General features: G+C 44.2%; 2 protein-coding genes across 5 annotated transcripts in view; one reads left to right on the top strand and one right to left on the bottom strand.

Moving 5' to 3' along the window:
• PDIA3 (protein disulfide isomerase family A member 3) overlaps window positions 1–9,580 on the top strand; it is a 23,996-nt gene extending 14,416 nt beyond the window's left edge. Inside the window, exons 6-13 of the mRNA XM_084903475.1 lie at window positions 3,334–3,450; window positions 3,626–3,751; window positions 4,326–4,508; window positions 5,310–5,418; window positions 6,052–6,180; window positions 8,153–8,232; window positions 8,879–8,936; window positions 9,155–9,580. Coding sequence (XP_084759601.1) covers window positions 3,334–3,450; window positions 3,626–3,751; window positions 4,326–4,508; window positions 5,310–5,418; window positions 6,052–6,180; window positions 8,153–8,232; window positions 8,879–8,936; window positions 9,155–9,268 — 916 coding nt within the window. The 3' untranslated portion in view covers window positions 9,269–9,580. The remainder of the gene's footprint in view (window positions 1–3,333; window positions 3,451–3,625; window positions 3,752–4,325; window positions 4,509–5,309; window positions 5,419–6,051; window positions 6,181–8,152; window positions 8,233–8,878; window positions 8,937–9,154) is intronic.
• ELL3 (elongation factor for RNA polymerase II 3) lies at window positions 9,457–15,851 on the bottom strand. Of its 4 annotated transcripts, XM_084903441.1 has the most exons (11): window positions 14,236–15,849; window positions 13,978–14,013; window positions 13,544–13,656; window positions 13,250–13,445; window positions 13,078–13,157; window positions 12,875–12,947; window positions 12,548–12,692; window positions 12,414–12,456; window positions 12,115–12,286; window positions 11,628–11,672; window positions 9,457–11,542 (listed from the first exon to the last, which is right to left on the bottom strand). In XM_084903441.1, the coding sequence occupies exons 1-11, from the start codon at window positions 14,365–14,367 to the stop codon at window positions 11,432–11,434; spliced, it is 1,146 nt and encodes a 381-aa protein (XP_084759567.1). In that variant the 5' UTR covers window positions 14,368–15,849; the 3' UTR covers window positions 9,457–11,431. The 4 variants fall into 4 exon arrangements, with proteins under 4 accessions (XP_084759567.1, XP_084759566.1, XP_084759565.1 ...); XM_084903440.1 differs by having other exon boundaries at window positions 13,978–15,851; XM_084903439.1 differs by having other exon boundaries at window positions 12,875–13,445; window positions 14,236–15,851.

Here is a 15,851-nt window from a genome sequence, read left to right as displayed (position 1 = left end):
GCATGTACCTTGGTTGCGGGCACATCCCCGGTGGGGGGTGTGCAGGAGGCAGCTGGTCGATGTTACTCTCTCATCGACGTTTCTAGTTCTCTATCCCTCTCTCTTCCTCTCTGTAAAAAATCAATAAAATCTATTTAAAAAAAAAAAAAAAGAACAGGAGCCACTTGTGGCTCATTAAGGACACTATGTGTTAGACTTTTTAAATTTTTTTTATTTTATTTTATTGATTTTTTACAGAGAGGAAGGGAGAGGGATAGTTAGAAACCCTTTGGGGATGTGCCTGAAACCAAGGTACATGCCCTTGACCGAAATCAAATCTGGGACCCTTCAGTCCGCAGGCTAACACTCGATCCACTGAACCAAATCAGTTAGGGCCGTGGTCAGCAAACTGCGGCTTGCGAGGCACTTAAAGCTCTTTGGCCCCTTGAATGTGGCTCTTGCACAAAATACCATGGCCTGAGTGAGTCTATTTTTAAGAAGTGGCGTTAAAAGAAGTTTAAGTTTAAAAATTTTGGCTCTCAAAAGAAATTTCAATTGTCGTACTGTTAATATTTGGCTCTGTTGACTAATGAGTTTGCCGACCACTGAGTTAGGGCTATGTACCAGCCTTTTAACCTCAGATTTGTTCATTGTGGCTGCCTGTCATGCTTCCATTTAAATTGGTCTACCAGCACCTGCTTAGAAGTCCTACTGAAAAGTTTGTGACATCCTTATATGAGGCTGTCATAAGGTGCCCTGTTCACATTCTTGCTTGTCCAGCATGTATTTGCAAATTTGGTTTATTAGTATAAAGAAATCTAGAACAAAAGAATTTTCAATGAACTCAAACCAAATATTATAATTGTATATCTACCTATAGACTATTACAGCTGGGAAAAATTTTAAAGATATTTTCTCTAATAAAGTAATTTTCCTTCTGTGTAGCAGAGTTGCAGGACAAGGTACTTTCCAATAAGATCAAGCTCTGCTTTATTGTATTGTACATATTGGGGCTTTGGGGGGAAGTTGGTTATATTTGTTTTTTGTTTTTGTTTTTTTTTTAAATAAATTTTTATTGTTCATATTATTACAAGTGTTCCTTCCCCCCCCTTCCCACCCCACCCTCTGCCCTTTCCCCACTCCCCATTGTCCTCATCCATAGGTGCACAGTTTATGTTCAGTCTCTTCCCACATTCCCCTGTCCCCTTTTCCCCAAGAATCATTAGTTCACTCCCCTTCCATACCTCTGATTCTATTATATTCAACAGTTAATATTGTTCATCAGATTTTTTTTTTTAATTTCCTTGGTTTTTAGATTCACTTGTTGATAGTTACGTATTTGTTGTTCATAATTTTTATCTTTATTTACTTTCTCTTCTGAAAGAACCCCCTTCAGCAATTCATATAATTCTGGTTTGGTGGTGATGAACTCCCTTAGCTTTTTTTTATTAGTGAAGCTCTTTATCTGACCTTCGATTCTGAGTGATAGCTTTGCTGGGTAGAGTATTTTTGGCTGTAGGTTCTTGCTATTCATCACCTTGAATATTTCTTGCCATTCCCGTCTGGCCTGCATGGTTTCTGTTGAGAAATCAGCTGACAATCGTATAGGTGCTCCTTTATAGGTAACCACCTGCTTAGCTCTTGCTGCTTTTAATATTCTCTCTTTGTCCTTTGCTCTTGGAATCTTAATTATGATTTGTCTTGGTGTGGTCCTCTTTGGATTCCTCTTATTTGGAGTTCTGTGTGCTTCCTGGACTTGTAAGTCCAATTCTTTCCCCAGGTGGGGGAAGTTTTCTGTCACTATTTCTTTCAGTATGTTTTCGATATCTTGCTCTCTCTCATCTTCTGGGACCCCCATGATTCTGATGTTGGATCGTTTGAAGTTGTCCCAGAGGTTTCTTACATTATCTTCAATTTTCTGGATTCTCTTGCCTTCTAGCTTCTGCAGAGGAGTGTCTTCTGGCTCTTTATGTTCCAAATCTTTGACTTGATTCTTGCGATCTTCTATTCTGTTTTTAGGACTCTGTATAATATTTTTTATTTCAGACAATGTATTCTTTATTTCTTGTTGATCCCTTTTCATATCCTCATAGGTCTCATTTATTTTATCGGCCTTTTCTAGGATACTCTTGAAAAACCTTATAAGTGTGGTTTTGAACTCTATATCCAGTCGCTTTTTGTCCTCCATTTCTTTCGTTTGTGATCTGTTTGGTTTAGCCATTTTCGCAGGCAGCTTTTCTGATGGGGCGGGGTTTCAGGGTGGAGCCTACAGCCTTGGCTTCCGTCAGCCCCGCCCTATGGGACTCCTGAGACTCAGGGTCCTTCAGTACTTGTTGCAAGCGCCTCTGAGAGAAAGGTGCCCTCGATTTTCGCCTGCTACCAAACTGTGTAGCTCTCCCGCAATGGGCCCGAAACTGGGGTTCAGTTCAGTTGGAAGTGGAGTTGGAGATGGCGTTCAGAGCAGTCTGGAGCCCCTGTCTCCTTCCCGCCAGGGCAGTCCTACGGCACAGCCGGCCGGCCCTTCTCTGCGCGCTGTGTGCGCGCCTCTGGGACCTCCTTTTGCTGCTTCCCCGGGTTCCGCCTTACAGCCCAGCTCCCTCTGGATGAGCCTGGGTCCCCGGGGCCTGGCCTAGAACGGGGGTTCAGAGCAGTTGGGGGCCCAGCACAGTCGGAGTGTTTATCTCCTTCCCGCTAGGGAACGCCAGCCAGGCACTCGGCTTCCCTCCTCTCCGGTTCTGTCCTCTCCGCGCACGCCGCGTGTCTCCGTACCTTGGGCTTTTACAGCTCCTCCGCGCTTCCTTCTGGTTTTCTCCTTGCTTCTCGTTGTAGAATTTCCAGTCAGTCGACTTTCCTGTAGTTCTGGGTAATGTCCATTTTATATTTTAGTTGTATTTTATTGAAATTGTTGCGTGCGGCTGCGGCTAGGTGCCTACCCGAGCAGCCATCTTGGATTCTCCTATATTTGTTATAGTTTTTATAGGTTTAAGCATTAATCATCTACTCTAACCCCATTTTGTACTGATGAAAGAGCTGAAGAATTAAATTGATGCCTGGTGCAGGGTCTTTGAAATTAGTGGTAGAACCAGAATTAGAACCAAGATCTCATAACTCTTTAATCCAGAGTTTATTAAACCCTTAAACCAAATTACTCCACTTGAGATTAAGGTAGTTAGCATCTTAGTGTTGATAAGAAGGTCATATTGCCAACTCTGTGGTCCCAAAAAAGAGTTCTTATGTGCTTAAATGATGATAGTAAAAGTGGCAGCAAGAGTAGATAGTCTGAGCTTTAAATAAAAGATGGGAGACAGTTCTGCTGTCTACCTACTAAGACTTTTTTTTTTTTTTTTTTTAAAGAGGTATCACCTTGTTTCGTCCTTCACATCTGATGAACAAGTTTGAAGACAAAATTTCTGCATATAAAGAACAGAAAATGACCAGTGGCAAGATTAAAAAGTTTATCCAGGAAAACATGTGAGTACCTTTTTATAACTTGTTTTGGATTTCTTGGCTTCATTATATATTGTATTTCTCAATTACTAAACTGAGCCATGTTTTGGATTAAATAGTCTCAATCAAGGGATAATAATAATAATAATAATAGCAGATATAAACCTACCAAATTTGGTAATATATTATTTCATTTCAGTTTTGGTATCTGCCCTCACATGACAGAAGATAATAAAGACTTGATACAGGGCAAGGACTTACTTGTGGCATACTATGATGTGGACTACGAAAAGAATGCTAAAGGTTCCAACTACTGGAGAAACAGGTATAAGGGTCGTATTTCCCCTTTGTAAACAGTCCATGTGTGATGGGAGAGCAGATAAGAATGGGAACAGTTGACTTCAAAAACATTTGGAGCCATAAGGACAAATAATATAACAAACTATTTCTCAAATCTAATGGGCATATCTTCCATTGGTATTCCTTTGCCTTGTGATACAGCTGATTTCTTCTCCAAGTAAAAAATGCAAATGTGATTCTAAAATGTACTCTAAAATATTGTGCCTACTTGCCCATTGAGACTCAGTGCATTTTAGCCTTATAAGCTTTCTTTTCAGATTAGCTGTTATGCCTGCAATATTTCAGTGTGTGTGGGTGTGTATCAAAATTCAGCGGTAATGAACCATTTGATTGGGCACCACCCGTGAAGTTCAGTGGGACGTTAGAGTGCACCATAATCCTGTGTTAATGCCGAGGAACACAAGTTCAGACTGATTCCAGGGGCTCATGGACTATAAAACTTAGCCTTTGCTTCCTAGACTCTTGCTTCTTGGTTTCAGAGTGCTTTACCACCCTGTTGTAATCTCGGCATAGGCATAAATTTCGCTTGTTTCCCACAGGGTGATGATGGTAGCAAAGAAATTCCTGGATGCTGGACACAAACTTAACTTTGCTGTAGCTAGCCGCAAGACCTTTAGCCATGATCTTTCCGATTTTGGTTTGGAAAGCACTTCTGGAGAGATTCCTGTTGTTGCTATCAGAACTGCAAAAGGAGAGAAGTTTGTCATGCAGGAGGAATTCTCGTGAGTTACACGTTAGCATGGGTTTGGGATTTGATTCTTCAAGGAAACTATTAAAAGCCTTTTACACTACTGAGAATTTATAAAGGTGAATGTTCAAATGTGAAGATAGGTCTTCTAGTCAAAACCTTATGACTCACTTTTCTCAATTAATTACAGTATTTAAGGGTCATGATAAATAATAATGTAAAATGGCAGCTTGGAATTCTTACATGATTGTTTCCATCCTGCCATTAGTACCATAAAGAATACTAGACAGTCTCTCTGAAATTTATGTAACTTTAGACCAATCCAATCTCTTCTCAAACCTACAGAATATATTTTCCTTCTTGGAATACCACATTGGCCTAAAGTAAACTCAGGGATGTGGAGAGGTCTTAGGTCCCAGATAATTTTGACTTTCATCTTCTGAGACTTTGGGAAATCAACACAAGTGAAAATCTTCCTTGTGAACGAATCAGTAAGATGAGATGTAATAAATTAGCACTATTCTCTGAAGCAACAAAATAAAACTGGTTCTTAGGTAGAATTGACTTTTCAGAAGACCAATGTTTTCTTCCTTCTCTGCCCTTTAATCCACAAAGAACACACTAGAAATACTAAGAAGTGATTGCTTTTTTTGTCCAGTCAGTAGTCCTGATTATTGAAAGGTAAGAGTGCCTCCCCCATTTTTTTAAGCTTCCAATTTCATTCTAATCTTAAAGCTAAAACATGTAGAATAGAAACTATTCTAAGAAATTGCTTTTAATCCTCTCAATGATGGGAATAAATTAACAAACCTGACCCTTCTTTTCCAATTGGCAGGCGTGATGGCAAGGCTCTTGAGAGATTCCTGCAGGATTACTTTGATGGCAACCTGAAGAGATACCTGAAGTCTGAGCCAATCCCAGAGAGCAATGATGGGCCCGTAAAGGTGAGATGCTCATAGCCTCCCCAGGCTTCTATGAGCCTCTCCTCATTTCTTCCAAAAATGCTGGGTCTAAGTGAAGACCTTGTTATCAGGTTTTTACTTGTCCTCATTCCCTCCCCTCCTCAGACATGAAATAAGTAAGCATTGACAGAACTGATAATGCTCAATTGGGACAGGACTATAAGACCTCCATAGAATTTTTTGGTGGTATTTGTATCAAGCTAGGTTCCTCTTTGGGACAGAGCAAGCTAACCCCTAAGAATAATTTTAAGATTCTTTTAAGGACAGATTGGGTAATACTTGTTTCCTGTGCCTTCCTAAACATAGGAATGAATTGATTTCTGGGGAATGACAGTATCTTTTTTTTTTTTTCCTTTACTGGTTGAAAAGGTTGGTTCAGTTTTTTATTGTTGAAAATATTATATATGTCTCCTTTTCCCCCCATTGACTTCTCCCAACTGACCGAATCTTTAATACAATCTATAAATGTGTTTTGGGTTTCAGTGACATCACATCAAATTTGAGAGGGATTAGAACACAACATATTTTAAAGGGATTGGGTCCAGAAACAAATATAAGTTGTGAATTTATTCCTCAACTCACCTTACCAACTAGAGAATCTTCCATGTTTTCCAGGTAGTGGTAGCAGAGAATTTTGATGAAATAGTGAATGATGTAAACAAAGATGTGCTGATTGAATTTTATGCTCCTTGGTGTGGTCACTGTAAGAATCTGGAACCTAAGTATAAAGAACTGGGAGAGAAGGTAAGTCTGAACCATATTCTGAAGATAAAATTTGAGTGGGGATGTTGACACATTGGCTATTTAGTTACCTTATCTACTCTTTATTCACTTTCTCCTGATTTCCTCCTAGTGTTTAGCCTGAGCAATGCCTCAAATACCTGTCATAAAACCATCAGATTCGCCCGTGTTGGTTTGGCTCAGTGGATATAGCGTTGGCCTACAGACCAAAGGGTCCTGGCTTTGATCCCTGTCAAGGGCACGTACCTCAGTCGTAGGCTCCTCCCCACTGGGGGCCCTGGCCGGAGTGTGTGCAGGATGCCACCAATTGATGTTTTTCTCGCACATCAATGTTTCTCTCTGTCTTTCCCTCTCTCTTCTACTCTCTTTGAGAATCGATGGAAAAATATCCTCAGGTGAGGATTAACAACAACAAAATAATAATTTCTTTTTAATGTTAAAAAAAAACAAACAAACAAAAAAAACCCCGCCCTAACTGGTTTGGCTCCGTGGATAGAGCATCAGCTTGTGGACTGAAGCAGTCCCAGGTTTGATTCTGGTTAAGGGCATGTGCTGTGGTTGCGGGCACATCCCCAGTAGGGGGTGTGCAGGAGGCAGCTGATTGATGTTTCTCTTGTATGGATGTTTCTAATTCTATTCCCCCTCCCTTCTCTCTCTAAAAAAAAAAAACAAAAAACAAAAAAACAGACTCAATCTAGATTAGTGGTTCCCAGTGTGGGACACACACCCTACAGGGAGGCAATTTGTTTTTTAAGGGGGGCAATGAAGAATGAGTTATTAAGTGAATTTTTTGCCTTTTTATGATTCTAGGGTCCCTCATATACAGTATATAAATATATATTGCACATATTTATGCATCTCAGTTCTCTATGTTTTGAAACTTTGCTATTTTTTCATATCCCTTCATATTATTATTTTTTTTAACAATTTCTTGAGGAACTAATACTTCAGCTGTCTTTTCATTCTTATATTTTTCTCTTTCATGGATGCCATGTTCTTTGGAAGCTTGTTTAGACCAAGGAAGCTTGTTTAGGCTTCCTCCACATGAACAGTTCACTTAATATATATATATATATATATATATATATATATATATATATATATATATATATATAATAAAATTATTGATTTTGTACAGAGAGGAAGGGAGAGAGATAGAGAGCCAGAAACATGGATGAGAGAGAGTCATCGATCAGCTGCCTCTTGCACACCCCCTACTGGGGATATGCCCGCAACCAAGGTACATGCCCTTGACTGGAATCGAACCCGGGACCCTTCAGTCCCCAAGCTGACGCTCTATCCATTGAGCCAAACCGGTCCCGGCAGGAGTTCACTTTTTGAGTAATAAGAATTATATGTCACAGGGAGAGCATCAGGATTTTAGAGATGCTTAGGTGGGGCATGGGCAAAAAAGTTTGGGAACCACTGATCTAGATTATGGTTTAAATATACATGCTGCCCTGTCAGTGTTGTTCAGTGGTTGAGCTTCAACCCATGAACCATGAGGTCACTGGTTCAATTCCCAGTCGGCACATGGCTGGGTTGCAAGTTTGATCCCCAAGAGGGGGCATGTAGGAAGCAGCCAATCTATGATGCTATGATGTTTCTCTTTTTCTATCCCTCTGACTCTTTAAAGATCAATATATATTGATCTTTATTTAAAATGGTATTTTAAAATGGCTTCTGAATTTTGGTAATGGTTTATATGAAACCATTATATTCCTTCATCTTAAAACACTTGGCTTAGCCCTTACAGTCTTCTTTCAGCTAGGTAGTTTTGAAGGTGGCTGTATATAGAGTCTTAATATGGAACCCAGAGAGAAAAGGGAAACTTGTGAAAGGCAATGTTAACTATTCTTTTCTGAGCAGCAAAACTTATGTAGGTGTTTTAAAATGGGATTGTTTTAAGTCCTGAACTGACTGTTTCTCAGTCACTGAAACTTGAAACTTAAAAATTTAACTTTTTTATTAACAGCTCAGAAAAGATCCAAATATTATCATAGCTAAGATGGATGCCACAGCCAATGATGTGCCTTCTCCATATGAAGTCAGAGGGTAAGTAGATTTAAAACTAATAAAAATGTGTAGCCAATTGACAAAAAAAAAAAAAAAAAAAAAAAGCTGGTAAGCCATTTTTGATTTGGTATATTATAGTTTGGGAAGCCCTCATACTCCAGTTGAGCACAGAACCACTGATACCTTCCCTGGTTTAGAGTTCTGCAACATGGGCCCTACATGACTGTCACAGATTTGTGAGCTCTCATATTCCTGAGTTTTGGTTGGATGTAACCCTAGCCATTGATGGAGAGTGCTGTCTGGACAGATTAGAAATCATGGCCCTAGCCAGTTTAGCTCAGTGGATAGAGCTTTGGCCTGCATACCAAAGAATCCCAGGTTCAATTATGGTCCTGGGCACATGCCTTGGTTGCAGACTCCTCCCTAGCCCAGGCTTTGGTCAGGGAGTGCGCAGGAGGCATCCAACCAATGTGTTTCTCATACTGATATTTCTCTCTGTCTTTCCTTCTCTCTTCCACTGTCCCTAAAAATCAGTGGGAAAGTATCCTCATGTGAGGATTAACAAAAAAGAAAGAAATCATAAAGAGAAGTTACTCCAAGAAACAGTTATTAAGGAAATGTACTAGTATGACAGTTACTCTAGAACTGGAAAGTAGTCAACTCATTTATTTTTTTTTTTCCTTAGTTTTCCTACCATCTACTTCTCTCCAGCCAACAAGAAGCTAGATCCAAAGAAATATGAAGTAAGTGCATTGTCTCAGCTCTCAACAATAGACACACACATACTCACACAAGCTTGTATATATCTAGCTGTATTTATTTAACTGGAAACTCTTGCAACTCTCATCAATATATGTGGTTGTTAATGTGCTTTTACAAACTCAAAAATCTTACTAGGGGTTGGGGGAAACCCAGGGTTCTTTAAATGACTAAATTTTCATGGTCATCTTTCTGTTTTCAGGGTGGCCGTGAATTAAGTGATTTTATTAGCTATCTACAGCGAGAGGCTACAAACACCCCTATCATTCAAGAAGAAAAACCCAAGAAGAAGAAGAAGGCACAGGAGGATCTCTAAAGCAGCCAAACACACCACTTTGTAAAGGACTCTTCCACCAGAGCTGGAAAAACCATTCGGAAGGACTGGTACCCATATGGGATGATTACCTCTCAGGGCTGAGAGGATAGATGGATATTATCTGAATCCTGTTAAATTTTCTCTAAACTGTTTCTTAGCTGCACTGTTTGTGGAAACACCAGGACCAGTTTATGTTTGTGCTTTTGGGAAAAATTATTTGTGTTGCTGGGGGTGGGGGAATTGAGTTGGGGGGTTATTTTCTAATTTTTTTTGTACATTTGGAACAGTGATAATAAATGAGCCCCCTTTAAACTGTCTTTTCCATGAGGTGGGAAACCAGCGGTTCTCTAGCCCAGCACTGTCCAATAGAACTTTCTGCAATAATGGAAATGTTCTATAACATTGTCTAAAACATGTAGCTATTAAGAATTTGAAATGTGTCTAGGAACTACATTTTAAGTTTTATTAATTTAAACAGTCACATAGAGGGCTAGTAGCCACCATCTCGGTCAGTACAGCTGTAGACCAACCATTTTGACTCCATAGTTTTCACCTATAAATCCTTCTCAAATGTTGTCTCTATCCTTACATGGTTATTGCCCAGGTCCCTAGCTGGATAATTAGAACAGGTGCCCTTGTTGGAATCTGTTCCTGACCCTGTCTGTGCCTTAAGGATGGGTTGCTGTTTGTCCTTGCCATGTAGCTGACTGGGTTTATACCTCCCAAGAGCTGTTTTTTACCCAGAAATGCCCTGAGTGGGTGTGGCAGCAGGTTGGGGTTCCATCCAAGTTGTTTCAAGAATTGCTGACACTGCAGGGCGCAGCTGTCTCCCCCAAAGCCCAGGGTGTGGCCTGTTAATTTTCCTTTCCAGTGGATTGGGAAAGGCAGTATCATTCGAGGTTGTGAGTGAAGCATCCACTTTCTTATACAACAATGAGAAATGCATTGAACCATTTCCCCTCATCCTTCTTGTGAGTACATCCAAATCCTATCCATGATTATAGTTTTCAGTCACTGAATATTTCCAGATAGGAGCTCTAATAGTAAATGATCTTCAACCTCGATGTTTAGAAAAGGAGAACTTGCCCTAGCTAGTTTGGCTCAGTGGATAGAGTATCGGCCTGCAGACTGAAGGGTCCCGGATTCTATTCCCTGGTCACAGACTCCAGCCCAAGCCTGTTGGGGCACATGCGGGAGGCAACCAATCAGTGTGTCTCTCTTGCATTGATGCTTCTCTCTGTCTCTCCTCCTCACTTCCACTCTCTGAAAATCAATGGAAAAATATCCTCAGGGATTAACAACAAAGAGAACTTTTTTTCTACTGTCATCTCTAGTTGTCAATTATAAGATGGTTTTGGTAGAGACTTATAGCAAAACTAGAGGCCCAATGCATGAAATTCTTACAGGGGGCTCAGTCCTCGCAGCCCCTGCTTCGAACAGTCCTCGGGCTGTTTGGTTAATTAGCTTATTAGCTCTTTATTATATAGGAGAATATTTATCAGGATCATCCATAGTGTTTGAAGAAGAAGCCTAACCATAATCTTGAAGATTCTAATTCACAAGACTGGGTTGGGATCTGGAGATCTAATTGTTTTTGAGATCCCGGAAGTGGTTCAGACAGAGCCAGGGGTAAGTGGTTCTTACCCCTGCTTTGGAAGAGTTAAGGAAAGCATGTAAACTTGTACAAAGGACACAGAGACCGTTTTAGTTGTTTAGCCATGTTTGTAAAAGAATTCACTTTCAGTACATTGATAAGACCCCAAGCCATTCCGCATTACATCCAGGTGTGTCACAACTTCCTAAAAGTTACTGTTTTATTAGGGAGGCTACCATTCTAATGTCCTTGAGGTATCTTGTCCCGAAAAGGGTGTCATTTCTTTCTTAAGATCTGCAAATGACTTGCTGAACTAAAGGAGGAGAAGCCAAGCCTCTGCTGCTTTTCTTAGTCTCCTGGGCACAGCTATAGAGTGTTGGCACTGTGCCCACACCCTAAAAATTAATATATGGCAACAATGAAAATCAAACCTTAACCTAGAGCAGCTCTCCTACTTGCCACCATGGATTCAGCGATAGCAAGAGCAAACAGTTGCTCTCTACTTCATTTACAGCTGTTTTGTCCTTTGTATCACACTGGACAGAGAGGGTCGATAGCTCCTGACCAGTTCAGCTGCCCCTGTTCTTTTCCTCAAACTCCAGGATGAGACCTTTGATGTGGGACAATTTCTGATGCAGGTACTCACAGCGACACTTTTCTTCCCTGTAACCTGGGTACCGCTGCAGAGAAAAAGCATCCATGTCAAAAAAAAATTTTTAAAAATTCATTTTTCCTTATTGCTAGCATTCCCAGACCTAGTCTTACCTTTCGGAACTTTTTATATTCCTGGACTATCTTTTCTTCCAGCACCTGAAACAAAGAAAATGCTAGCATCAAGTTTAATCTTGAGAAAAAAACAAGTTCTCTTAAGGGAGGGAAGTAACTTACTCGCATGCTACCAAATGATACAGAATAATTTTTCTCTTAAAACGGGCTTATCACACCGAAACCGGTTTAGCTCAATGGTAGAGCGTCGGTCTGCGGACTGAAGGGTCCGGGTTCGGTTCCGGTCAGGGGCATGTACATTGGTTGCGGGCACATCCCTGGTGGGGGGTGTGCAGGAGGCAGCTGGTCGATGTTTTTCTCATCGATGTTTCAAGCTCTCTATCTCTCTCCCTTCCTCTCTATAAAAAATCAATAAAATATTTAAAAAACAAAACAAAACAAAAAAACAGGCTTATCACTTTGGTCACTGAAAAAAAAGGGTGTATGGCCAGTAGAGCTGGGAAGCCATCCCGAGGCCAGTCCTTACCTTGTGTTCTGGAGTTCCTCGCTGAACTTTCTTGATCTCTGCTCCCAGCTCTAGGAACCTTTGGCTTGCAGCCCCAAATCGAGCATGCAGGATGCGGTATTCAGCATAATCTCTCTCAAAGTCCTGCTCATAAGCATGTTGCTGCTCTGCAGTCTGGATGGCCCCATATTGCCTGCCAGGAGCAGATTAGTTACCACCTTCAATTTTATTACCTGCCAAAGCCCCGAGCTCCCAGGAGGTTCATCTTAATATCTTGTATGCACAAGGTTTGATAAACTTAGAAATGGCAGGGGACTCACAGGAGGTAATCTGGTACCGCTTCAGGGCTCAGGGACTCAGAGCCTGTGAAGGAAGGAAGAAGACGTGAAGGTGATTATCAATCTTCCCCCCCACTGTGGCACTTTCATCCTCTTCTCATAACTCATTAACTCACCTGCTTGAACTGAGGGACTGTGCCCCAGTCTGGGGCCCAGGTCTTCATGTTTATTTTCTTGCTCCCAATCTTCTCCCTCTTGTAGGTTTAGAGTTCTGAGCCTCTTTTCTTTCACTTTTACAGTGGCTGCAGGTGCTGGACGCTTCTGTTGGGGAAAATACTTTTGTCACACTAATAGCATGTCAAGAAGCCTCCTACTCTGTGCCCCCTACTCTCTTGTTGAAAATTATTTCCATGTAATAATCTCTGCTCCCATCAAAATGAAGGCTCCCAATTTTAAAATTTTAGCCAGATTGAACAAATCTCTGAAAAACTGTTACAATTTACCTTGTTCAGATGTTTCTGGCTAGCAGAAGGCAGTGCCTGGTCAGGCTCTGTGTTTGGAAGACAGGGCTGGTTCCTAGGATGTTTGAAAAGGGAATGGAAGAGATGAAGACCAGAGTAGGAGGTAGAGCTAGATTTCTTATTGTACCACTTAGGGCGGAGACTTGAGGAAGCATTTCCCCGCTTAGCCCCACTCTGCCCAGTACCTTCCTTCCCACTGTGCCGAGTGTTCCCTCGAGGATCCTGGGAGTGACTGTCCTCGGCTGCTTGCTGGTGGGTCTGGCACCTGGCAGGGAAAATGGCAGTGGCACTTGGCTCCCTGGGCTTCAGGCTTTGCCCCACCTTATCCCAACTCCCAGCGGTTTCTTCTGGCCTCACCTCTAGTGCCATCTGTGGCTGGGAAACTCCATCTCTGGAATAATCTCCCATGTTCTGCCAATTCTCAGGCTCTCTGGAATCATCAGTCAGGTTGTGTTCCTGACCTGAAGATGGGACTGGGATAGAATCCATGGCTGCCCAAATACTGAGGCGCTCCCTGAGTGGCCCCAGGCAGTGGAGGCGGTGAGGCCCAGGTCTGGAAAGAGATGGTGGCAAAAATAACAGGAGGGTGGAGAACTTTTAAAGCAGCTCTGGACATCCCCTTCCTAGATTTCCCACAAAACCCTTTCTTACCTGCTTAAGGGTTGGCACACAAGGTCCAAGCCACTTCCAGAGCCCTCCTGGCCACACTGGGACACTACGAAGGAGAAGAGGTGGGAGCAGCCAGGGCCTGGCAGCCTCAGATACTGGGGGTGACAGAAGACCGGTAAGCCCCATGGAGCCAACCCTTCCTCCTCCTGCCAACGCCATTCCTCCCTGAGCCAGCCTAAGACTGAAGGTGGGTCCCCGGGGACTCGTTAGCACACCAGGTGCAGCTAGGCCCGAGTTCCCAGGAGGCTGAGACGGCCCAGACTCTTCAACCGCAGCCTCCTGGGACCACAAGCCCAGCAGCCCCCTCACCCCATTCGGGTTCAGTTCTCAGGAACTTCTTCAGACCGTGACGGCTCTCAGCTTCCCGCCCTGAGCCCGCGTCTGTTCTCCCCGCGCGCACCCCGGTCTGCTCTTACCCCGCGGCTGCCTTGGAACGCGATCACCGGCCGGACCTGCAGGGAGAGCACAGAGGCAGGCTGAGCGCAGGTGCAGCCGCGTCCCAGGCCTCCCTCCGGGGCCGCCGGGAGGGGCCGCGCGCGCGCGCTCGCGGGCTTCACTCGGAGAAGGTGGGAGGTCGGGAGGCCGGCGTGTGGACGCGGCTCCCTGTCCCCAGCCCCTCGGCCGAGGCCGGAGCGGAGGGCTGGGGTCCGGGGCAGAGGGGCTGCGCGCCGCACCTGTTGCCGCTGGCACTCGTGCAGCGCCCGCAGCGCCGCGTCGTTGAGCCTGAGCAGCAGGAGGCTGGTCCGGGCCGCGGGGGCGAAGCAGAGCCGGAGCTTCCCGCTCAGAAACTCCTGGGGTCCCGCCATGGCCGTGAGGTCCGGGCAAGCAGAGCTGGAGCCACACGCGAGGGCCACCACCAACTACTTTCGCTCTGCGGGCGAGACTGGCACAGCCGGTAGCCCAGGTCGGTCCCGCCCCCGCCAGGACCCCACCCACCAGGCGCCACTCCCCGAGTTCGCGGCTGCGGGGCGGCGCCTCGCTCTCTCCAGCCTCCCGCCCGGAGCCGCGGCGACCCCAGCCGTTTCTTTTGGGTTTGTCGCGCCCCTCAGACTGGGCTTTTGGCGGGGGCTCCCTCGGTGCCCGGGAGGAGGGCTGCGGCCAGCCTCAGATTCCTCACCCAGAATCGCCAGTCCCGCCTCGATTTCCCCAGCAGACCCCAAGTCGGCTTTGTTTCCGTCTCTAAGCGAAGCTGACCTGCATGCAGCCTGGAGGCTTTCGGGCCCAGAGGGGCGGGCAGAGAGCCTGGTTGCCAAGAGCCCCCAGCGTCTGGAGGATGGCAGACCCAATAGGGGATTGCTGGCTCCCACACCTGCTGCAGCACTTTTGCTTTTTTTCCGGCCCCGCGGTGCTGATGCAGATCCGAAACCAGTTTCTAACTAAGGAGGGAGAGAAAGTCGGGCCCCCTGAGTGTCGCGGCAGCAGTGAAGCTTGGTTGCTGAGGGTTGGAACATCCCCATGGGTTAAACCTGTGAAACTGCTGTGAAAGGGAGTTGGCCCGCTCCCTCCGGGGGACCAAAGAGGCGCCACGAAGTTGCCAGATAGTCCGTAGGTCCAGATCCTGGTGCAGTGAGACCCCGAGCCCAATCTCAGGCCAGCCCTTGATGTTTCCACTCCTCCCTATCCATATAATCCTATGTAATAAAACTCTAATAAGCAAATAGACCCAAGGGTGGAAGGAGCTGTCGTTATGACCTGCACTGAGCACTAGGGGGCAGCTCGCTCAAGGCAGGAGCTGCCCCCTGGTGGTCAGTGTTCTCCCACAGCGGAAGTGTGGCTCAGCCAGAAGCCTGGCTCACAGCCCCAAGGGGTAAGGAGCACGGAGGGATCCCAGACTGCAAGAGGGCGCAGGCCAGCAGAGGAACACCCCTCCCCTGGTACACCAACTTCATGTACCAGGCCTCTATATTTCCCAAGAGCCCTGATGTTGTTCGCTTTTCTAACCAGGATCCCTCTGCTAAATCTCAACCTGCATAATCCCAGGTGACCTTAATCCCTTCACCCCAAATCAAATTGACTATAGTACATTTGTCAAAACTCATCAAGTTGTATTTAAAACGTTATATTTTAATGCATGTAAATTATACCTTAATAAAGTTTACTTTAAAAATCTGTATAATAAACCTCCAACTCCAACAACAAAAACATTTACCGGTTCATGTCCTCGGGGCTCTCTACTACCGTACTCTGGGTGACAATTTGCTAATCAGATAAATACTTGTGGCACTGGGTAAAGCTGGTGTCCCAGGGTTCCTTTTCTTCTCAGAAGACTTGTGTGGCCTTTTGTTAGATC

The sequence above is a fragment of the Pipistrellus hanaki genome, assembly GCF_964339955.1.
Source record: "Pipistrellus hanaki genome assembly, chromosome: 1".
Lineage (NCBI taxonomy): Eukaryota > Metazoa > Chordata > Mammalia > Chiroptera > Vespertilionidae > Pipistrellus > Pipistrellus hanaki.
This window is presented reverse-complemented; position numbering and strand designations above follow the sequence as displayed.

What these genes read in the sequence shown, in the direction of transcription:
- ELL3 (XM_084903438.1), bottom strand. Translation starts at nt 14,367, where the DNA reads ATGGCGGGACCCCAGGAGTTTCTGAGCGGGAAGCTCCGGCTCTGCTTC. An exon ending in GTGTGCCAACCCTTAAGCAG is followed by an intron (nt 13,446 to 13,543) that starts GTAAGAAAGGGT and finishes ATCTCTTTCCAG; the next exon opens with ACCTGGGCCTCACCGCCTCC. An exon ending in GCGGTACCAGATTACCTCCT is followed by an intron (nt 12,287 to 12,413) that starts GTGAGTCCCCTG and finishes TGCTCCTGGCAG; the next exon opens with GCAATATGGGGCCATCCAGA.